The 24,961-nt window shown below is 37.5% G+C and overlaps 1 protein-coding gene across 1 annotated transcript; it reads left to right on the forward strand.

Moving 5' to 3' along the window:
• The first annotated feature begins 80 nt into the window (after positions 1–80).
• LOC127445936 (serine/threonine-protein phosphatase 4 regulatory subunit 1-like) lies at positions 81–24,367 on the forward strand. Its single transcript, XM_051706456.1, has 20 exons — positions 81–222; positions 1,959–2,003; positions 3,448–3,577; positions 4,222–4,328; positions 4,416–4,558; positions 5,219–5,365; positions 7,274–7,381; positions 8,137–8,202; positions 9,043–9,201; positions 9,620–9,744; positions 9,890–10,371; positions 11,327–11,541; positions 14,922–15,005; positions 15,510–15,695; positions 16,842–17,003; positions 17,488–17,588; positions 17,688–17,808; positions 18,317–18,451; positions 18,772–18,913; positions 19,295–24,367. The coding sequence occupies exons 1-20, from the start codon at positions 216–218 to the stop codon at positions 19,438–19,440; spliced, it is 2,811 nt and encodes a 936-aa protein (XP_051562416.1). The 5' UTR covers positions 81–215; the 3' UTR covers positions 19,441–24,367.
• The last annotated feature ends 594 nt before the right edge of the window (positions 24,368–24,961 follow it).

Here is a 24,961-nt window from a genome sequence, read left to right on the forward strand (position 1 = left end):
CTGACGCGTCACGTGACCGACATTGTCTTATTTCTTTCCTCGCTGATCGTTCAATTCGGCGATACGATTTACCCGATTGATTTCGGGGTAACGTGCTTCGTTTTGGCGAGTTTATACGTTGTTTTAAGTATTTAGTCCTTCTATAAATGCAGGGAGTTAAATAAAAGCAGGAAATCTTTTGAGGAAGTGGAGTGACAGCCCCGCTGTAAATCAAGATGGCAGGTAACGTGCTTTTAGTACATTTATTTAAAGCTTTACAGTCAGTTCCGTTATCGCTGTAGACTTTAATGACGAGTGATTCTTTTTCAACGTTTCTGGTGTATTTTTGGAACGAAGGTCACGGGGCTGGTGAAATTTGGAGGGGATTAACACTAGTTGCGAGTTGTTGAGCTAGCAGGATAGAGTGGGTAGATGATAGAAGTGTTTAAATAGACTACTAGTGTGGGCCAGCGAGACTACATATGTTGGAATAAATGCTCTATAATGGGATTTATATTCTTTGTCCAACCAAATGTGTGAAAATAACGTGGTTAAGTTGACAGGAGCTTGACTGTCAGTTTGTTAGCCAGCCTGACCCAGATAACACGTTTGGTTGACTGGTTGACTGTTCAAAAAAACACTATAAATGTGCCAAAACATTACAATTGTTTGACACTACAAGGGTTTAGTGTGTTTCACAGGTATGTCTTTGCTTAGTAGGCTGCTTATTTGACGTAGTCATCTGAGTTGACAGCATTTTAGTGAGATACATTGCAAACACTACAACACACACAGTGGCCCTGTCAAAATCTACTAAGTTGCCAACCTAGACAGCATTTTTGGGCATCTTTTGAAACATTGATAATGTCCAGTGTTGTGGAAGTTTAAAAAAAACCCCAAAAAACTAATAATTACATCTTCAACAGTGTAATTAGATTACTAATTACTCTGTCTGAAAAGTAATTGCATTACTTATTACAAATTACTTTCTAAAACCCGGATCAACCTCGACCAGATGAAAAATATAATATGAATATGAAACTGTTCTTTTAATTATTTCAAATAAATCATATAAAATCAAATTATTCATGAACTGGCCAAATAATTTAAGGGGGCGGTGTTAAATTAGAACACATACAGTACTGTGCAAAAGTTTTAGACACTTGTGAAAAATGTTGCGTAGTGAGGATGTCTTTTAAAAATAATGACATAAATAGTTTTCATTTATCACTTAATGTCATACAAAGGCCAGTAAACCTAAAAAAGCTAAATCAATATTTGGTGTGACCACCTTAGCCTTTAAAACAGTCCCAATTCTCCTAGGTACACCTGGACACAGTTTTTCTTGGTTGTTGGCAGATAGGATGTTCCAAGCTTCTTGGAGAATTCGCCACAGTTCTTCTATATATTTAAGCAGTCTCAATTGCTTTTGTCTCTTCATGTAATCTCAGACTGACACAATGTTCAGTGGGGGGCTCTGTGGGGGCCATGACATCTGTTGCAGGGCTCCCTGTTCTTCTAATCTTTACTATTTGCAAAAGTAATGTTTGGGGGTCTAACATTTATATTTCCTATTGACACACTAAAGCTGAAGATATAAATAACCATCTTAAGACAAATGCTTTTGTGAAACATCATATGTGCTTAAGAATTTGCACAGTACTGTATATTTTAATATTAGACGTTAAATTTCGGTTTTAAATTCACTATTGTTTTATATAGAATTGTTCTAGAGTCTATACAGTATTTATTGCAATTACATCAGAAGTAACTAATAAAATTACTGAAAAATTAAGAGAAATCTCTTTACTTTTTTCAGTGAAAAAAGTAATTTAATTACAGTAATTAATTAATTAGTAATACATTACACCCAACACTGATAATGCCCAAAAATGCTGCCCAAGTTGGCAGCTTAGTGTATTTCTGAGACAAACCAACTGTCAGTCTTAAATAGTAACATTTTGTTCATGTTTTTCCAGGTCTGTCTTTATATTTTGAAGATGGCCACGATGATTTGGATGACTGTGAGTATCCAGAACAGAACACATCTGAAACTTTATATAACTTAAAGGAAATAGCCTATACTATGTGTCTGTTCCATCAGGCTTGCTGCTGTACACTATATAGTTGAAGTACGATCAGTGTGGACTTTGCTGACAGAAACAGAACACATGGAAATGGAAATGGGAACCCTTTAAAAGTTCATTTATTATCATAGAGCCAATGCCAGAACATTTCACCTGGATCTATACTCTATTAGGTTGAATCTCATGACAACATGTCCAGGTCACTTTACACCCCAAAATCAAGAGGAAAAAGTAGAAATTTTGCCAATAAAGCCTATTATAAGGACCATTAAGAATTTTTTGTAACATTATTTTCATGATAATTAAGTGCATTCTTCACACAAGTTCCCTTTTTTATTATTATTATTATTGTTATTTAAATCTGCATAAAGGCAGTACATCAAATACTGCAATGCATTTCTAATACTACCATACTTTACAGATTAAATTATTTATAATTACATTTTCCCATTACAGTTTTGAGAGAGAGAGTTTTCACATTACAATAGTAAGAATTTTGGCGGGAAATGAGCTTCATTGTCATAAAAATAATGTTGCGACGCAAGAAATCTTAATAGTCCTAAAAATAGGCTTATATATTGTTTCCAATTTCTTCTTAGTATCTGAATTGCTCTGATTTTTTTCTCCATCTTTAAAGGAATAGTTCACCCAAAAATGAAATTCTCTCATGATTTACTCACCCTCATCCCATCTCAGATGTGTATGACTTTCTTTAATCTGCTGAACACAAACAAAGATTTTTTGAAGAATATCTCTGGTCTGTTGGTCCATAAAATGCAAGTGAATGGTGGCTAGAACTTTGAAGTTCCAAAAATCACACAAAGGCTGCATAAAAGTAATCCATAAGACTTCAGTGGTTTAATATATGTCTTCTGAAGCAATGCAATCACTTTGGATGAGAAATGAATCAGTATTTCAACCCTTTTATACTAAAAATCTTCACTTTCAGAATCTGAAAGAATGTGAAAGTAAAGATTTAGAGAAAAAAAGGACTTAAATATTGATCTTTTTCTCACCCACACCTATCATATACCTTCTGAAGACATGGATTTAACCTCTGGAGTTAAATGGATTATTTTTTCACTGCCTTCATGTGATTTTTGGAGCTTGAAAGGTCTGGTCACCATTCACTTGCATTGTATGGACCTGTAGAGAGTTGAGATATTCTTCTAAAAATCTTTGTTTGTGTTCAGCAGAAAAAAATGAGGGTGAGTAAATGATGAAAGAATTTTCATTTTTGGGTGAACTTTCCTTTCAAGGGGATTCCTGATTTTAATTTGAAAGAACTCTCTTTTAAAACCACCATGAGTTTGTACTGTTACTCTTACTGGAGATTTAATCATAGATTGTCATTAACTCTTTGTATTAATTATTTTTGCAGTTGGATTCGATGACTATGGTTCAGAGTGTGAAGGGATTCGGATAACAGCGTTCCTGGATGCAGGCCAGGATAACCTAACGCCTCTGGGACGGCTGGAGAAATATGCTTTCAGTGAAAATGTCTTCAACAGGTGAGACATGAAGCGTGTCAAGTAACTGATATGTAAGACAATTCATAAGCTGTTTTCCACTCTGTCATGCAATACACAATGTTTTCTTAGGAGTAGTAAGATTGTATATGTCCATCTTGCACATATCTCTCAAATATACAGTGATATTTAATAGAGAATGTAAGAAGATAACTTTTTATGGCACAGTCGTGGAACATAATTTAGAAATGTAAGGGCTTAAAGCGAACTTGATATGACTCTGTTTTTTTATTTTGTACCAGAGAGACTTATAAGGAGCTAAACTTGGTTTTGGGTGGTTTCTCATCTGTGTATTTCTAAATAAAGGTGTTTTTGTTTTTTTTGTTTTCTGGAAAACTGCAGCGGATTAAAATATTAAGCAGTAATTTTTAAAACCGTTTGTGCTTGTAAACGAGCGTTTTAAGGTGCCTCTGGGCCCATGGGCTCACTGGTCCGCTGATGCCCCCTTCAAGTTGTTGAGCATGTTTAAACGTGCTCCTGCCGCTGGGCCCCATGGGAGTTGTAGACCCCTGGGCTTCAGCCCATATACGCCAGTGCGTTAATGCACCCCTGCTTATATATATTAATTATGGGGTTAGTCATATGATCTTATATGGTGTGCTTGATATTTTTTTTTATTTTTCCAGGCAAATTGTGGCACGTGGATTGCCAGATGTGCTTCGGGAATTCAGTGAAAATGAAAATGACTTCATCAGCGTCATGGAGACAGTTGCCAGGATGTCTGAGGATGGAGGTGTGTATGGCTTTCTGTACTGTACTGTATTTGACGTGTCTGACATGCTGGTGCTGTGCGTAATATCATTTGTGTGTGATATTACAGAACCAACAGTGCGAGCAGAGCTGATGGAACAGGTACCAAATATTGCCATGTTCCTCCATGAAAATCGACCCAATTACCCAGAAGCCTTCTCTAGGTACCTGGTACCCATTGTGGTCCGATATCTCACAGATCCTAATAACCAGGTAAATTTCACTTTAAACAGATGGAACTGATGATTTGAATTTTTCCGTGGAACGTAAAAGAAGTCCAGAGATGGTGGTTCTTTAGCCATTCATTAAAACTGAATGGTAACTGATGCTGTCAAGGTCCTAAACTGATAAAAAGCAGTCCCTTTAAAAGTAAAATGTAGTACAATAAAAGTAGACTATATGACCTGCGCACCATATTTAAAGTCTTCTTAAGCCATACTATAGCTTTGTGTGAGAAACAGACCTAAATTTATGTTGCTCACTAAACATTTTGCGTGAATGCGTCAGGTTTGAACATACGCAAGTATGAATGAGATTTAAGGTAGGCAAGCTTTTCTGGGACTTAAATTTTGAAGCGACTTCCTCACACAAAGCTATCATATGTCTTTAGGAGGCATGGAATTCACATTCACTTCCATTGTAAGAAAAGGACAGTCGAGTCGAAATAGATTTTTGTGGTAATTAACATTATGCCACAAAAGCTGTTTCAAACTCCTTTGAGTTCCACGGGTAAAATAAATCTTGCAACATGAAGTACATAGTGTAGATGTCTGAATTTTCTGTTTTCGAAATGTGCAACCATACCACAAGATGTGATCATGAAAAGGATTGTCTCTTGACATGGTAAACCACCAATCTATGTTGTCCCTCTAGGTGCGAAAGACGAGCCAGGCTGCTCTGCTTGTGCTGCTTGAACAGGGTCTGATGAGTAAGGCAGATATGGAAGGGAAGGTCTGCCCTGTGCTTCTGGACCTCACAGAACCCAGCAGTGATGACGACTACAAGATCGAAGCTGTTGCGGTGAGAGAGTTGTCTTTGTATGACAGAGAATGTACTTCTGATCAGGATTATTAAAGTTTTATTTAGCTTTTATTTCCATTTTATTTTACATTTTACATTCTAATTTAGTAACGCAGATTGTCAGATATACTTAATCATGTTATTTGTGATCTACACAACAGAATTGTGTTTCTCTTCTAAACTTATCTTTGCTTTCGATTAATGTAATTCTCTAAAATGTGCACCCTACTAGATTACATTATGTAAGGTGAATGTGAACCAATAAAATATGTTCAATAACATGGGTAATGGGGCATTTGGGCAGCGCATTTGTAGTTCCCAGCATGTTTTGCATAGGACTTGATGAGGAGAGTACAAATCAATGAGTTATTTTTATTTTTTATCCCCATCTCTCCCAATTTGGAATGCCAAATTCCCACTACTTACTAGGTCCTTGTGGTGGCGTGGTTACTCGCCTCAATCCAGGTGGCGAAGGACAAGTCTCAGTTGCCTCTGCTTCTGAGACCATCAGTCCGTGCATCTTATCATGTGGCTTGCTGTGCATGACACCGCGGAGACTCGCAGCATGTGGAGGCTTATGCTACCCTCCGCGATCCACGCACAACTTACCACGCGCCCCATTGAGAGCGAGAACCACTTAATCGCGACCACGAGGAGGTTACCCCATGTAACTATGCCCTCCCTAGCAACCGGGCCAATTTGGTTGCTTAGGAGACCTGGCTGGAATCACTCAGCACACCCTGGATTCGAACTCATGACTCCAGGGGTGGTAGTCAGCGTCAATAATCGCTGAGCTACCCAGGCCCCTATTTGATGTGTTTTTGAGCAAGATAAGAAAAGGGGGAGACTTAATAGTGTTTAATGTTGTTATTTTGGGATTTAGAACCGATCCTGTTATGCTGGGTTACCATTGTGGTGAAGAGCGGAGCTTTTGCTTAGGTTGAGGACGGGTACACAAGTTAGCATTTAGCTTTACTCTGATTTTGCTCAAAGTTGCTAAATGCTAACTTGATTTTACTCAAGTTAGCATTTCGCATGCTAATGTACATAAATCAGCAATGAGAGACAAAAATATTATGTAAAACTGAAGAAATTAATCATGTTAAGGACACATAAAATCACTTTGAGACTACTTAATTAGGTCATTTAAAAATACCTTGATAACATTATGTTGAAATTACATCAACAAATGATGTTTTCTGACAAACAGTTAATGAGCTAAACCAAGAGTAAAAAATATGCTGATATAACTTAATTGATTCATGTGGAACCGATGTACATGATTAAATCATGTAAATTCAAATAATTTTTAAGTGTAGTGCTGCCAAAGCCAATGCGTTAACCGATATAATGTAAATGTTTAACCTCAATAAATTTTTTCAGGGCAATATTGCGTTGTCACTATCTAGTGGTATTTTTCTATGTTAATGAAGGCAGATTGTAAAAGTTTCACTTTTTTATAATATACAGTGTATCTAAAACTAAAATTAACTTAAGGTAATTTTTATTTGATTTTAGTTAGTTTGGAAGTTATGAAAATATTTTTTAGTTGTAGTTTTTTTTTTTTATGATGTTAGTTTTTATTATTTCAGTTTTTTACTTTTAGTTTTTATTTCATTACATGAAAAATGTTTCATTTCGTTTTGGTTTTCATTAACCACTTCTGATTACCTGACATGTGAAAACAACCTTACTCATCATGAAAATTTAAGACTCTTTCCCATAAAGGCCTTGGCTGAAAAGATGGCATCTAAGATGCATGTTTTATTTCCTGTTGCAACTTTATTCTATCTATGCTAGACTTTTTACTGCCAGTATGATTGAGTCATTGTGCTCATTGTTTTCCAGGGTGGGGTGGAACTCTCATGTTTTGGTCTGTATTGTTGATAGTTGAATGTTTTGTTGCAGATCATGTGCAAGTTGGTGACAATGTTGACTAAAGACACAGTGGAGCACCTTCTTTTGTTGCGATTCTGTGAACTCTGCAGTGACGTCAGACTATTCCAAGTCCGCAAGGTAATGATTCGCTCAATTTTCAATGATGCCTGTATGTTGAACATACTCTATGAATGTCATTGCATTAGATGACAAAATATCAAACCAAGTGGCATTAGATAGTACAAGCTCACTTTTTGAGCAAGTTCTTTTTTTAATTATAAAACAAGAGATAAACAGGTCTAAATGAAGTCATGTATGTTAGTGGAACATGTCACATTGACACCAGTTGTTTATAAGTAATTATAAAAATGGTGCTGAGAAAAGGTATATAATGTCTTTTTATTTGAAGATGCCACTTTGTTTGATATATTGTTTCTTAATGCAATGACATTCAGACATTTGTAAGTGTACCCAAGTGTCCAACAAATAAGTATGGAATCCCCCTGAGACCGTTTATCATTATTATGCCAAGATAACAAGTAAAATAAGTCAGGATCTCGAAAATGACAGAAAACAATACGTGGCTTCCATAAACAAGGAGGGTTGACATAATAAATGTGAACTCTGGTGAAAATAAGCCTGCTGATTCTGTGGTATGTGTGTCACTGTTTTGTCAGTAAAATAACTGCAGTAGAGAAAAGCTTAGGCCTACACTTCGTAGAAAAAAAATTAAAAAAATGTTTTTAAGAATGTTAATCTATTTCTGCAGCTCGTACAGGGTTGGCATGAAGCAGTCCTACTCAAGCTGCAACAGACCATTGTTTACAACATAACCAAAGACTGAATTTCACCTTGTAAAATGTCTAAACCCTCGTTTGTTTCTTCTCCACCAGGTCTGTGCAGCAAATTTTGGTGAGTTCAGTTCTATTGTTGGCCAGGAAGCCACAGAGAAACTACTGGTGAGGACCACTGCACTGCTACTGCGTTTGAATTCAAGAGCCTGTATTTATGATAGTTTCACACAAAGGGTTCAATACAAGTTAACCTCGAGCAACAGCATTTGTGGCATAATATTGATAACAACTAAAATTAATTTTGACCTGCCCCTCTTCTTCTTTTAAAAAAAAAAGCAAAAATCTGGGTTACAGTGATTCACTTACAATAGAAGTGAATGGGGCCAAGCAGGGAGTCGATTGAGCTTAACTTATATTGAACCTGGAATATTCCTTTAACACTTATAAAGCTTAAGAATCATTTCCAATGGGGGCCTGGGTAGCTCAGTGGTAAAAGACGCTGGCTACCACCCCTGGAGTTCGCTAGTTCGAATCCCAGGGCGTGCTGAGTGACTCCAGCCAGGTCTCCTAAGCAACCAAATTGGCCCGGTTGCTAGGGAGGGGTAGAGTCACATGGGGTAAACTCCTCATGGTCGCTATAATGTGGTTCGTTCTCGGTGGGGCGCGTGGTGAGTTGAGCGTGGTTGCCGCGGTGGATGGCGTGAAGCCTCCACATGCGCTATGTCTCCATGGCAACGTGCTCAACAAGCCACGTGATAAGATGCGCAGGTTGATGGTCTCAGACGTGGAGGCAACTGGGACTGAGGCAAATCACTACGTGACCACGAGGACTTAAAAGCACATTGGGAATTGGGCATTCCAAATTGGGAGAAAAAGGGGAAAAAATCCCCCCCCCCCCAAAAAAGAATAATTTCCAATTTGGTCAACACTTCCTTTTGTGTTGTAGTCTTTTTTTTTTTTTTTTTTTTTTGTGAACCACCTCTCATTTTATTTTTTTCAATTCAGATGGCTAAATTTTTCGACCTGTGCTCGGACAGTCTGTGGGGTATTCGGAAAGCCTGTGCAGAGTGCTTCATGGTTGTTTCAAATTGCACTTCTGCGGAGGTGCGACGCACTAAACTGTCCCCCTTGTTCATCAACCTTATTAGTGATCAGTCACGCTGGGTAAGAGCAAAGCAATATACACTAACACAGTATTCTAATCAGGCTTTTTTTTTTTTTTTTTTTTAAACTCACTGAGAGTGAAAATGCAGAAAACAACAAAGTAAAAGCCAGTTAGACCATATCAGATGTTTAATACAGCTATGTGGAGTGGGATGTTTGGACCAATTAGTTTTTACTGTGGGCTGGGCTACCCAGCACAATGCAACAGAAATTGAAACCAAGTGGCTGACAAAATGTTTTGTTGTACGTCGCAGCTAGTTTGGACAAAAATGTGCAAGGTTTTCACTTTTATTAAAATTAAATGGGGGGGTGGGACCTGATTGTGCATACTTTCTTTTACTTTTCCACCTTGAAAATTGAGAATTTTCGAAAGGAGAGGGTACACCTGCTTGTAATCTTCTCTGTTTTTCCTGTTCAGGTACGCCAGGCTGCGTTCCAGTCTCTAGGCCGTTTCATCTCCACATTCGCCAACCCTTCGCTCACAGGACTGCACTTCTGTGAGGATGGAACCCTTTGCGAGATACCCAAGATCTCCTCTGTGAGGTAAATGCACAAGGATGCTCACTCTACCATCAGTAAACTATATCCGACCCAGTTCTTTATATTGAAGATGATTCAAATCTCCTCCCCTTTATTACAAAGCAGAATAATTATCTGAACTAGGCCTTTCTTATATTCTTATATTTAGCCATGGGCAGGAAGTGATCACCAGATTCTCAAGTAACTCCTGCAATGCCTCAAGATATAGTTTCCCAAACAGTCTCACTCAGCCAACCTCAGACCAGCTACAAACCACCTCAGACACAGCAGTTCCACCATCACAACCTCATGAGAGCCACCAGCATCCCACACAACCACAGGAAGAGAGGACTACCCACGGCCAATCTGATTGCTCATCTTCTTCCTCCAAGCAGCAGACGGATGACTGCACAATGTACAACTCCTTCAGCTACTGGAGATCCCCACTGCCTGACATCACCCAGGACCTCCAAGTACTGCAAGGAGGAGAAAGAAACGAAGAGGAAAGAGACCAAAAAGAGACAAGGGAGGGAGAAGATAGGGAGAAAGAAAAAGTGCCATGTTTAGATTCGCAAGGTCCAGCCACTAGCTCCCAGATCCAGAAAGTTTTGGACTGTCTTCAGCCCCACCTAGATGATCCTGATGTACAAGGTGAGTGGTTTTATTTATATATATCTCTGTATAGGGCCTTATGGTTTCAGTGACGTGGAAAAAACAGAATCTCGGAATCCAGTCATAAAAACTTAGTTAACTATTAACTGCGGTGTCACGGAATTTGACATATTTGAGATTAATATATTAATGCTTAAAGGAATTCTCACCAAAAATGAGGATTCTCTCATCATTTACTCTCCCTCATGCGATCCCAGATGTGTATGACTTTCTTTCTTCTGCTGAACACAAAGATTTTTAGAAGAATATCTCAGCTGTGCAGGTCCATATAATGCAAATGAATGGTGGCCAGAACTTTGAAGCTCCAAAAAGGAGATGAAGTCAGCATAAAGTAATCCATGTTCTGAAGCAGTCCAGTTGGTTTTTAGTGAGAACAGATCTAAATATAACTACTTTTTCACTGTACATCTTTTCATTGCCATCAGTAGGCACAATCGTAATTTCAAACTCGAAGTGTAATCGAGCTTGAAATCATGATCGCTAAGGAGACTGCTGTCAAGATGTACAGTGAAAAAGTAGTTATATTTTGGTCTGTTCTCACCCAAAACCAACTGGATCACTTCAGAACACATCGATTAAACCACTGGAGTCTGATGGATTATGTTTATGATGACTTGATCTGCTTTTTGGAGCTTTAAAGGCCTAATCACCATTCACTTGCATTGAATGGACCTACAGAGTTGATATATTCTTCTAAAAAATTTTGTGTTCAGCAGAAGAAAGTTAAAACATCTGTGATTCATGAGGGTGAGTAAATTATGAAAGAATTTTCATTTTTGAGTGAACCAACTCTTTATTTAATCAGTTAATTAATTCTAGTGTGATGATTAAACCACAAAAGGCTGAAATTTGTTTTAAATAAATATACAGTCTGAATATGCTATACAAAGTTTTCATCAATGCAACTTTTGATCTCTGTGTTTTCCACTCACAGCTCAAGTGAAGGTGTTGTCTGCTGCCCTGAAAGCTGCCCAGTTAGAGAGTCAGACAGATGATGCTGATGAATCTGTTTCGGAAAGCGACAGTTCTGCAGGCTCCCCAATGTCTGAGCTCAGTGCCATGAGTGAACTCTCACTGACAGATGCACAGATCTCAGACTCACCCTCTACATCACCTGTGCTGGTGGATGACTCTGAACCCAGCAGTGAGGTAAACTGACTTCTAAATTTTAATTAAAGAATAAATGTCAAAGAGGTTTATTTTTTTTATCATATATATATATATATACACACACACACCGATCAGCCACAACATTAAAACCACCTGCCTAATATTGTGTAGGTCCCCCTCGTGCCGCCAAAACAGCGCCAACCCTCATCTCAGTATAGCACTCTGAGATGATATTCTTCTCACCACAATTGTACAGAGCAGTTATCTGAGTTACTGTAGACTTTGTCAGTTCGAACCAGTCTGGCCACTCTCTGTTGACCTCTCTTATCAACAAGGCATTTCTGTTCACAGAACTGCCACTCACTGGATTTTTTTTGTTTTTGGCACCATTCTGAGTAAATTCTAGAGAATGTTGTGCGTGAAAATCCAAGGAGATCAGCAGTTACAGAAATACTCAAACCAGCCCATCTGGCACCAACAATCATCCATGAGACTATCTAATCAGCCAATCATGTGGCAGCAGTGCAGTGCATAAAATCATGCAGATATGGTTCAGGAGCTTCAGTTAATGTTCACATCAACCATCAGAATGGTGAAAAAATGTGATCAGTGATTTAGACTGTGGCATGATTGTTGGTGCCAGACGGGCTGGTTTGAGTATTTCTGTAACTGCTGATCTCCTGGGATTTTCACACACAACAGTCTTTTTTCAGAATGGTGCCAGAAACAAAAAACATCCAGTGAGCGGCAGTTCTGTGGACAGAAATGCCTTGATGAGAGAGGTCAACAGAGAATGGCCAGACTGGTTCGAACTGACAAAGTCTACAGTAACTCAGATAACTGCTCTGTACAATTGTGGTGAGAAGAATATCATCTCGGAATGCTATACTGAGATGAGGGTTGGCGCTGTTTTGGCGGCACGAGGGGGACCTACACAATATTAGGCAGGTGGTTTTAATGTTGTAGCTGATCAGTGTATAAAGTCTGCATGTGTGTATACAGTATATGTGTGTGTGTGTGTGTGTGTGTGTGTGTGTGTGTGATATATATATATATATATATATATATATATATATATATATATATATATATATATATATATATATTAGTACTTCAGATTAATCGTGTACTCGTACAGCTTTAAATATTCGACTGTAAAAATACTACTCGAATATCACATATTTACTTTCCTTTGTGCGATTGCCTGCCGTGGGCAATAATGAAACTGCTTATGTTTGTTGTTAAAGAAATAGGTCACCCAAAAATGAAAATTCTGTTATTGTATCACTTCTGAAGACTTGGAATGTATGTTTCTCTTCTATGTTTGAGTGCAAATGGTTTTTTTGTGTGTCTTTTTTAATCTAGATGTTGTTTATGCATAATGCAAATTTTTCATAAGAAAACAGGTTCAAAGGTTTTAGGTTGAACTTAAATTCTAAATTTCAAGTAAGCAGTTATTCTGTTTTTTTAAGTGTTAGATTACTCTACTACAAAATTACTCAATGCCCACCCTTAGAAAAATCTAATGTGCCTAAGACTTTTGCTTAGTGCTGTATATCAACAATTACTTTTATTATTACAACCCCAATTCTGAAAAAGTTGGGACAGTATGAAAAATGCTAATAAAAAAAAGAGTGATTTGTAAATTATATTCACCCTTTGCTATATTGAAAGTACACTACAACTACACATTATATGATGATTTTTCCTTATGAATTTCATAGTTTTTTGAAAATGTACAGTAATTTCAAATCAGATGATTGCAACATACTCCAAAAAAGTTGGGACAGTTGAGTGTTTACCCCTGTGAAACAGCACCATTTCTTCTAATAACACTTAAAAAGTGGAATTTTCCCCCATTCATCCATTTATGCAGGTCTTCAGCTGCAAAATTATACGGGGTCTTCATTGCCATATGCGCCACATTCTCAATTCGAGAGAGGTCAGGACTGCAGGCAGGTCATTCTAGCACCCATACTCTCTGCTTACACAGCCATGCACTTGAAATCCGGGCAGTGTGTGGTTTGAAGTTGTCCTGCTGGAAAATGCCGGGACGTCCCTGGAAAAGGCGGTGCTGGATTGCAGTATATGTTGCTCCAAAATTTTTGCATATCTGTCTGCATACATGGTGTTCTCACAGATGTCTGAGTTACCCATGCCATGGGCACTGACACACCCCTGGCCCATACAGACACTGACTTTTGGACCTGATGCTAATAACAGCTTGGATGGCCCTTTTCCTCTTTGGCCCGGATAACGTGACGGCTTTATTTTTCAAAAACTTTTTGAAATGTGGACTCTTTGGACCAAAAAACACAGTTCCACTGTTCTGTTTTCCATCCAAGATGAGACCAAGCCCAGCGAAGTCGGCAGCGCTTCTGGACAGTGTTGATGTAGGGCTTCTGCTTTGCATAGTAAAGTCTTAACTTGCATCTGTGGATGCAGCGGCGAGTGGTGTTGACTAACAAAGGTTTACTTAAGTCATCCCAAGCCCATGTTCATGACATCCATTACAGATGAATGCTGTTTTTTAAGACAGTGACGTCTGAGGGATCAGAGATCACGCGCATTCAGAAATGGTTTTCATCTTACCCTTAACGCACCGAGATTTGACCAGATTCCTTGACTCTTTTAACTATATTGTGCACTGTTGAGGGTGAAATGTCCAAAATCCTTCCAATTTGTCTGTGGGGATCATTGTTCTCAAAGTGCTGGATTATTTGCTGAAGCATCTCTTGGCAAATTGACAAGTCTTGAACAATCCTTGCTCTTGAAGGACTAGGATGTTTTTGGAGGCTCCTTATACAGTATTATGACACAATTGCCTCACCTGTTTCACATCGCCTTGTTATTTCAACTCGTCAAATTGTTATTAGTCTTAAATTGCCCGTCTCAACATTTTTGGAGTGTGTTGCAATCATCTGATTTGAAATTACTATACATGGAAAAACATAATATAATGTGCAGTTGTAGTGCTTTCAATATAGCAAAGGGTGAATATAATTTACAAATCACTCCTTTGTTTTTATTAGTATTTTTCATACTGTCCCAACTTTTTCGGAATTGGGGTTGTATTATAAAATATGATTATCTTAAAAATATAAATTTCAATTTGACAAATTAAACAAATAATTTTAAATGATTTTTAAATATCTTAAAATGATCTCATTATACAAAATTTTTAAATGGCAAATTCTACTAAATGTGAAATTATATATTTTTTCTGTTAATGGCCACTGTTTCACTTTAATTACTGTTAAGCACTGATAGTTATTTATTAGTACTGAATTGTACAGGATATGTATTTTATGTAAATCAGTTGGAGAGAGATTTTTAGCCATATGTAATTTAAAGAAAGTGTTTGTGCAGTAACTATACAGTGCCCTTCATTATACATATATTTGTGTGTTTCCATATAGGAGTCAGAACTCATAGAAAATGTGAAGGAAGACAGAGACTCTGACACAACCAAAACTTCTGAAGAGGAAAAGTCTAAAGTTCAGGTAATAAATTCTCTCTCGCTCTCTCTCTTGGAACTTAGTAAACTGATACAGTAACAATAAGAAATATTGAGCAAAGTTAGATTTAATATACAAAGCAGATGGTGGACAATAGTGCTTTTTTTTTTTTTTTTTTCATATAATAAAGCTTTTTACTAGCCTTGTTTTTCATGCAGTTGTACAAACCTCAAACTGTAGATGTTGTTTTACCAAGTTTTAAAATCATTCATGAAAATGAATAGCAAAAAACACAAAAGACTTACAAATACAAAGAAAGTCCATTTATAAATAGGCTGAAGTAAACAAGTTACAAAGTAACCTATCACCTATAGTTAGTTTATAGATTAAGTGCTTATAGATTTATAGTGTTTATGGATTATATTTTATAGAGGTAGTGCTTTTCTGCAGGTAGAGCTCTAGTTAGGCAGCAGCCAGTTTGATACAACTATAAAACATGACATCATGATGTCTTTCAACATTCTTTAATTCTCTCTCTTTCCATCTCAGAATGTGATTCCCCAGCAGTTGTTGGATCAGTATTTGTCTATGACAGACCCTGCTCAAGCTCAGACTGTAGACACTGAGATCGCCAAGCACTGTGCTTTTAGTTTGCCGGGAGTTGCCCTAACGCTGGGTAGGCAAAACTGGCACTGCCTCAAAGACACGTACGAGACCCTCGCTACAGACGTACAGGTAAAACTTCCTCTAGATGACAATAACAAAGAAGTTTAGACTGTGACCTGAATTTGGTTTAAACTAGTGGTCAGCGAATATGGGTTTTTCAGTGGCAGACACAATACAATGCAATTCATATTTGCAATATATACTCAGTTAACTAAAACCTATAAAAATATACATCACATTTTAAAACTGTTACACAGACAAAATACTGACGCCTTTAATTGCAAAATGGCCAAATATAGTCCGATTAATCGGCCTGGCACACTTTTTTTATTTTATTTACAGTTAAGGTATAGTTCACCCAAAAATGAAAATTCTCTCAACATTTACTCACCCTCATGCCATCCCAGTGACCTTTTGTCACAAAGCAGGATTAAGCAGCTAGCTAAATTAGTTGAAACTTGGTTTAAGCAAACGCTGAATTCGCAGTACCAGTAAAGTTGATTGGCTTTCATTGGTGTTCCTTGCCATAGTAACATGCACTAAATGGCTAACCTGCTCTGGGGCAGGTTATGTTCCTGATCAGAGATCTCATCCAGATTCTAGACCATCCAAGTCCATACAATGCAAGTGAATGGTAGCCAGAACTTTGAAGCTCCAAAAAGCATATGAAGGCAGCATAAAATTAATCAGTATGACTCCAGTTGTTAAATCCATATCCTCAAAAGCGATATTATAAGTGGGTGAAAAACAGATAAATATTTAAGTCCTTTTTTTACTATAAATCTCCACTTTCACTTCCACATTTTTCTTTTGTTTTTGGTGATTCACTTTCTTCATGCATATCACCACCTACTGGGCAAGGAGAATAATTTTTAGTAAAAAAAAGGACTAAGGATATTGAAAAAAAGATATTGATCTGCTTCTCACCCACACCTATCATATCGCTTCTGAAGATATAGATTTCACCACTGGAGTCATATGGATTACTTTTATGCTGGTTTTATATACTTTCTGGACCTTCAAATATCTGTTCACCATTCACTTGCATTGTATGGACCTACAGAGCGGAGATATTTTTCTAAAAATCTTTGTGTTCTGCAGAAGAAAGAAAGTCATACACATCTGGGATGGCATAAATGATGAGACAATTTTCAATTTTGGCTGAACTATGCCTTTAAAATTTGTCAAATGGAGTAACACTAAATGTATTGACAGTGGAAGGTGCGTCGGACATTGGCGTTCTCTATCCATGAGTTGGCAGTGATTCTGGGGGATCAGCTAACAGCAGCTGATCTGGTGCCCATATTTAACGGCTTCCTCAAAGATCTAGATGAGGTGCGGATAGGAGTTCTCAAACACCTGTATGACTTCTTGAAGGTGAGAATGATGTGGAATTTCCTTCCAGAAAACTGAGTATATGTGGGTCTTCAGTATTTTAAACACAAATTTTATTGGTCATTTCTTCCAGTTTCTCCAGCCATATAAATCCTTTTTGAATGTCTCATCTACAATGACAAGTCCCATCTATGACGGAATTGAGAAATGACCGAGTCATATTTCACCCCAAAATCCAAAGAAGAAAAAAAACTTCACAATGCGAAAAATCATAATGGTCCTAAACTAGGCCTCATTTTCTTTAATGCAATATATAATTTCTTTTTCTCTCTCTCTCTCTCTCTCTCTCTCTCTCTCTCTCTCTCTCTCTCTCTCTCTCTTCATTATGGGGTGAAAAATGACCCGAACATTTTTCATGAGATTCAACTAATTACAAATTTGTTATGCCATGGTAATTAGGTTTAATAAGTTTCAAACATTTCTGAGCTTTTTCCTTATTACTATATTTCTGTGTCCTCTTTCATAGCTTCTTCATGCTGAGAAGCGTCGGGAGTATCTGTACCAGCTACAGGAGTTCATGGTGACCGACAACAGCCGAAACTGGAGATTCCGATATGAGCTTGCTGAGTATGTACTAAACATTCCTCTTCTTTCATTCACAAAGTGGCTCTTGAAACTCGCATGTGATCTCACTCTTATTGTATGTTTATGTGTCTGTGCATGTAGACAGCTCATCATGATCATCGAGTTATACAGCCATAACGACATCTATGACTACCTCAGACAGATAGCACTTAACCTCTGCTCTGACAAAGTGTCTGAAGTCCGGTGGATCTCCTATAAATTGGTGAGTCATTTCTCCATGAGCCTATTTTAGTAGCAGCAACATTATTGTGCCTTTCACTAGCTGTATTGTTTAAGCTTGTCTTCTGTTTTTTGCAGCACTATTTAGGCTGTTTACACCTGGCATTAACATCCATCTTGGCTGATTCAATCAAAAGTGGTCAGCCGAGACAGGTTGTGTGGTATTAATGTCTCTCATGTGTCTCCAGTAACCACAAAGATTTCGATTAGATTTTCTAGAGGAAGGTCTCTGGTTGCTGATGGTCTAGCCATAGGCATCCCTTCCCACCCACAATCGCTCAATGTAGTTGTAGCATTTGGATCGCAATGCATGTCCAACTTGCATTGATCCCCTTTTACACCAGTATTTAGCTCAGTTCACTTGTGATCGGATCACCCAGGATGGATGTTATTACCACGTATACACAACATCAGAATGTTTCAGAATCGGCAGGATCAACATTTGTGTTAAGTGTTGTCTTGTGTTTGTGTGTGTGTGTGTGTGTGTGTAGGTGGTGGAGATTTTGCAGAAGCTGTATTCCTGTAAAGCTCATGACCTAGGACTCAATTTCATTAATGAGCTCATTATGAGATTCTGCCACTGTCCCAAATGGGTTGGACGGCAGGCATTTGCCTTCATTTGCCAGGTAATTTTTTTAAATCAAGTCATTGTCTTGCTTTTTTTTTGTTTTTTTTTTTTTTTTTTAAATCACAACATCTGTAAATTCTTTAATAAAAAAAAAAAAAAGTTCTAGCATTGTTTACATTTGTTTCCCCCACATCTGACATTCTCTGCTTTTTTTCATAATTTACGTTGTAAATTAGGTGCATACTTGGAAAAGTATGTTTATCACATGTAAACGTATAGCAAGTGAAATTTGACAGAAGAACTTGATAAAGAAATCTTGGAATAGTTGTTAAATCAAAAGTATGTGACTGATTAAGCATTTCCTGTGTTTTTGTTCAGGCGGTATTGGAGGAGGACTGTATGCCCATGGAACAGTTTGCACAGCATCTTCTGCCAAGTCTGCTCAGCCTCTCATCTGACCCTGTGCCCAACGTACGTGTGCTTGTGGCAAAGGCGTTACGGCAGAGCGTGTTGGAAAAACGTAAGAGAGACACACTACTGATGCATTTATACTTTAAAAGGAGATTTCACCCAAAAATAATGTCATTTGGGGGAAGTAAAAAAGTAAATGAGACAATTTTCATTTTTGGGTGAACTATCCCTCATATTTATTTTTCTCATGATTTAAAGAGAACCTTTTGTTCTAAAGGCTTATGTAAATGTTCTGTAGACAAATATATAAATTGTACCTACATGTTCATTTCTTTACAAAACAACTACTATGTTATTTCATAGGTTTGATGACTGCAACATTCTGTCACTATTAATTGCACAAATAGATCAAGTGCTTACATAGTGCAAGTGTCACTGATTTGACATTACTGAGATCTGATTACTGTCTGTGTGTATGGTCTGTTCTCAGCATACTTTAAGGACCCAGGCAGCGCATACTCTGATGAAATCGAAGAGGCTCTGTCTGAACTGAGGATGGACAAAGACAGGGACGTGCGGTTCTTCGCTATGCTGGATCCCAACAGGAACGTCATGGACACGGCAGCGCTCATTTAGCACCTTGTACTGTCTGCACAAAACAACAAGCATCAGCAGGAACTACACTACACCACTTCACACAGACACACACATTAACACATAGGAACAACTGACCTACACACACATTTATCCTAAATACTCTGCCCATACTTTAGTGTATGCATATAATGTATTTTCTCATTTAGACACCCAGTGGGCCTCATTTATGAAACTTTGTACCTATATAGAACTTTGTGCAGTTGAAGTCAGAAGTTTACATACACCTTAGCCAAATACATTTAAACTCAGTTTTTCACAATTCCTGATATTTAATTGTAGAAAACATTCCCTGTCTTAGGTCAGTTAGGATCAATACTTTATTTTAAGAATGAGAAATGTCATAATAATAGTAGAGATTATTATTTATTTCAGCTTTTATTCCTTTCATCACATTCCCAGTGGGTCAGAAGTTTACATACTATTTGGTAGCATTGACTTTAAATTGTTTAACTTGGGTCAAATGTTTTGGATAGCCTTCCACAAGCTTCTCACAATAAGTTGCTGGAATTTTGGCCCATTCCTCCAGACAGAACTGGTGTAACTGAGTCAGGTTTGTAGGCCTCCTTGCTCGCACACGCTTTTTCAGATTTGCCCACACATTTTCAATCAGATTGAGGTCAGGGCTTTGTGATGGCCACTCCAATACCTTGACTTTGTTGTCCTTAAGGTATTTTGCCACAACTTTGGAGGTATGCTCGGGGTCATTGTCCATTTGGAAAACCCATTTGCGACCGAGCTTTAACTTCATGGCTGATGTCTTGAAATGTTGCTTCAATATATCCACATAATTTTCCTTCCTCATGATGCCATCTATTTTGTGAAGTGCACCAGTCCCTCCTGCAGCAGAGCACCCCCAAAATATGATGCAGCCACCCCCATGCTTCACGGTTGGGATGGTGACCTTCAGCTTGCAAGCCTCACCCTTTTTCCTCCAAACATAACAATGGTCATTATGGACAAAAAGTAAGATCTTTGTCCCCATGTGCACTTGCAAACTGTAGTCTGGATTTTTTATGGCAGTTTTGGAGCAGTGGCTTCTTCCTTGCTGAGCAGCCTTACAGGTTATATCGATATAGGACTCGTTTTACTGTGGATATAGATACTTGTCTACCTGTTTGCTCCAGCATCTTCACAAGGTCCTTTGCTGTTGTTCTGGGATTGATTTGCACTTTTTGCACCAAACTATTTTCATCTCTTGGAGACAGAATGCGTCTCCTTGCTGAGTGGTATGCTGGCTGCGTGGTCCCATGGTGTTTATACTTGCATACTGTTGTTTGCACAGATGAGCGTGGTACCTTCAGGTGTTTGGAAATTACTCCCAAGGATAAAGCAGACTTTTTTCTTTTTTTTTTTTTTTTTTTTTTTGTGGTGATTTCTTTTGATTTTCCCATGATGTCAAGCAAAGAGGCACGGAGTTTGAAGGTAGGCCATAAAATACATCCACAGGTACACCTCCAATTCAGTACACCTCCTATCAGAAGCTAACTGTCTAAAGGCTTGACATAATTTTCTGGAATTTTCCAAGCTGCTTAAAGGCACAGTTAACTTAGTGTATCTAAACTTCTGACCCACTGGAATTGTGATATAGTCAATTAAAATTGAAACAATCTGTCTGTAAACAATTGTTGGAAAAATTACGTGTCATGCACAAAGTAGATGTCCTAAACGACTTTCCGAAACTATAGCTTGCTAATATTAAATCTGTGGGGTGGTTAAAAATGAGTTTTAATGACTTAAACCAAAGTGTATGTAAACTTCTGACTTCAACTGTATGTATACATTTACACAAATAGGGTCCTTAAAAATTTTCAGTGTATATGCAAATGCAAGATGTGCCCCAATCCATTGGTTAATACTAATAAGATTGCACTAATAAGGTTACACACTGGTCTTCATTAGAACCTCATAGCCTTGCAAAATAATTCTCCAACTGAAAACTGCATACATGAAGTATGGAGCAATACTTGCCATACTTAGTAAATATAATTCACATGCTCTTCACTGCTCTATATATTGTCAGATTGACATCATTGACTTTGTCAACATAATGCTGCCAATCAGATAAAACTGAATGTAAAACTTTAGCACATATTTGTTCATGTTTCATAAATCAGGCCCATCCGATTTCATTTAGCCCCTTTTACACACATACATACATACACATGCCTGCAAACCCAGAAAAACCATCTCACCTCTCTGAACTGTGCAAGATCTCATTTGGACCTTTTGAGGCAACAAAAAGTATTTGGAGATGCCAGACACGCACCAAGAAGCATCTTAACTGTGGATCACATCACTTCTTGTCAAACATTTTGGATGCTACAAGCTGCCTCTCCAAAGCTAACTGTACATTTGTGAGACTTTTTTATTTTTACTTCCTTGTGGATTTCTTACAAAAAAAAAAAAAAAAGTGTAAGATGACATGAGCAGACTTACGGTGAAGTGCTACTAACTCAGGAAGACCTGATATTCTGACTTATTTTAAGCTGCAAATACCGCAAAATGTGAGCCCAAGTGATGCTGCAGAAACATTTGCAGCATTTTCAAACGGACCCTCAGGATTCACGCAAATCGCTGCGGGAAACAGAGTTTTCAACAGCAAACAAATGTCTTCTCGAAATACTGCAGCTCAGAAGCTGAAAACCTCCTGTTTTTGCTCAATCCTTTTGTAGCTCTCATGTTGGATGGCAGAAGAATTTGCTATTGTCTTTCAGTACTGACATTTTAAATGTTATTTCTGCGTGTCTCTAGTATGAATCAGTCTTATGTCACCTCCTCAACTTCCCTGATTGGTGGAGAGTTGTTTTATACCTTGCCGTTTTATATACAGTATATAAAAGTGGCCAGTGTTTTAGAGGGGTATCGAGGGTAAACCCATGCTTTCCAAGCAACCTTTACTGTCACTAGACAAAATTTAGATACTGGACAAGCAAAATTGTCAAACTCGTCCAGTTCCAGGTTAGAAACCATAGATAAGGCATTAATGGTGGTTATAAATATTTTGGGAGGGATGCATTAAAGGGATAGTTCACCCAAAAATTGTATGAAATATCCCTTTAATTGTGAGCTAAGAGGGCTTGACCTGCAGAGGGCGCTACCTTGTTGTCTGTGGAAAACACTGACGCAAGCACACTGTTTAGTCTGATTTGCACTAGTTAAAGAATAGTTCACCCAAAAATGTTAATTCTCATTTACTCACCCTCATGCCATCCCATATGTGTAACACTTCCTTTCTTCTGCTGAACACAAATTAAGATTTTTAGAAAAATCTCTCTCTCTGTAGGTCCATACAATGCAAGTGAACGGTAGCAAGAACTTTGAAGCTCCAAAAAGCACATAAAAACAGCATAAAAGTAATGCATAAGACTCCAGTGTTTAAATCCATATCTTCAGAAGCGATATGATAGGTATTGGTTAGAAACAGTTTAATATTTTAGTCCTTTTGTACTATAAATCTCCACTTTCACATTCTTCTTTTGTTTTTGGAGATTCACATTCCACCTACTGGGCAGGGAGGAGAATTTATAGTAAAATTCGACTTTAGCATTGATCTGTTTCTTACCCACACCTATCATATCGCTTTTGAAAATATGGATTTAAACACTGGAGTCTTATGCATTACGCTTATGCTGTTTTTTAGTTCTGGCCATCAAACCAACTTCAAGTGTGTGAATTCACTTGCATTGTTTGGACCTACAGAGGTGAGATATTCTTCTAAAAATGATTGTTTGTGTTCATCAGATGAAAGAAAGATACACATCTGGGATGACATGAGGGTGAGTAAATGATGAGAGAATTTTTTCATTTTTTATTTATTTTTTTCATTTCAACTATCCCTTTAATCAAAGCACACAATGAATCCTCTCTCTCTCTCTCTCTCTCTCTGATTCCCATAGATTTTTACTCAATATCAAATTTGTTAACTGAAGCTATTTCACACACTTGAAGTCGGTTTGATGGATCATCCATTTTTATAAAGCATGGTTGTGCTGCCCTTGGCATTGGTAAACTTGCCTCTAGCTGCTGGTTGGTAATCAGTATGCCTGTTTTTATGAATTAGATTTGAGTGGTGGGGACTAGTCCCACATAAGGGCAAACTTAATGCCAAGAGCACTTTACTGTTCAATTGAGAGAATACTGGAAACTCTCACGATTTTTTTATAAATCGGTCGGAGTGAATAAATCATGGCAAATTTGCAGTTGAGATTTGATTAGGCAACTATCTTGACCAAACTCGAGTGTTGCTCTCATCCAGCACATTTATTCGCACAGATATGTTTATGAATTCTGTACATGGAATTGTTTAAAAAGATGTTTAGGGTGGTTCTGGATGACTGCCTATGATCAAAGCTTGTGGGTGCTGGCGCTAATTTGATGTTGACTTTATCTACAGGATTCAAGGCCAGTCTTTTTCTTTACTGTGGCGATAACTGGTTTGGAAATGTATTATGGGGAAAGTCACTTTCCTATTGTTTTCCTTGTGTTCCCATGTTTGTGTTTGTCTGCGTGTCTGCATGCATCTGTGTGCTTTTTTTTTTATTATGGACCATGTTTATAGTAGGTTATATTTTGTTAGTTTGAGTTGTAAGCAAATATATTTTCCCCAATAAATTGTCCTTTGTGATTTACTGAGGCAGTGACATCACAGATACGTCAACAAAACCACTTCATCTGTCTGCATATGTACTGATCCACTAGTTTTCTTGTTACAATACTAAGACTAATACGAAGATGTTACAATATTACGATACTTTTTTTTTTTTTTCTCAATGTATAATGTTCAAAGATTTTATATCCCAACCTTTCAGGCTACATACAACCTTTGTAATGTTCTGTGTATCTCTTTTAAATACATTTTATGTATTGTTATTTTTAGTGTCAGTTGATTAAAATAATATATATTGAAGGTCATTTGTTAATTGTGACTTTAGGTTGAAGACATTTCTGTTGGCCTTACAAAACTAAGTGAGAATTGGAAGCACATTTAAAAATTAGTAGGTAAAATGTGGGTAAGGACCATTTCATAGCAGCAGAAGTATTTTTTTAGCATATAAAATCAGCAAATTAACAATATACTAATTTTGTAAGTTTGTTTTGAGTGTTAAGTTTATTATGATTATGGAAAAGCGAAGTAAACAACCTAAACCTGTTTTTGCGAATCTATTAGTAATATTATGTAAAGATTGTATCAATTGAAAAAATAGTTGTCATAGCTCATGACTTGTTCATGATAATTATTTCATTACTTTTATGCTGTCTTTGCCATTTTAGACACCGTAGATCTACGTTTTCTACTAATACATATCCTTGCGCGATAAACAAAATCCATATTAGGGATTTATTGCCCACTGTATTATATTATGTATTTAAATAACGTCAATAAACATTTATATACACTGTCAGCCAAAAGTTTGGAATAATGTAAAGATTTTGCTCTTATGCAAAGAAATTGGTACTTTTATTGAACAAAGTGGCATTCAGCTGATCACAATGTATAGTC

Source organism: Myxocyprinus asiaticus, chromosome 9 (genome assembly GCF_019703515.2).
Source record: "Myxocyprinus asiaticus isolate MX2 ecotype Aquarium Trade chromosome 9, UBuf_Myxa_2, whole genome shotgun sequence".
In the NCBI taxonomy this organism is placed as follows: domain Eukaryota; kingdom Metazoa; phylum Chordata; class Actinopteri; order Cypriniformes; family Catostomidae; genus Myxocyprinus; species Myxocyprinus asiaticus.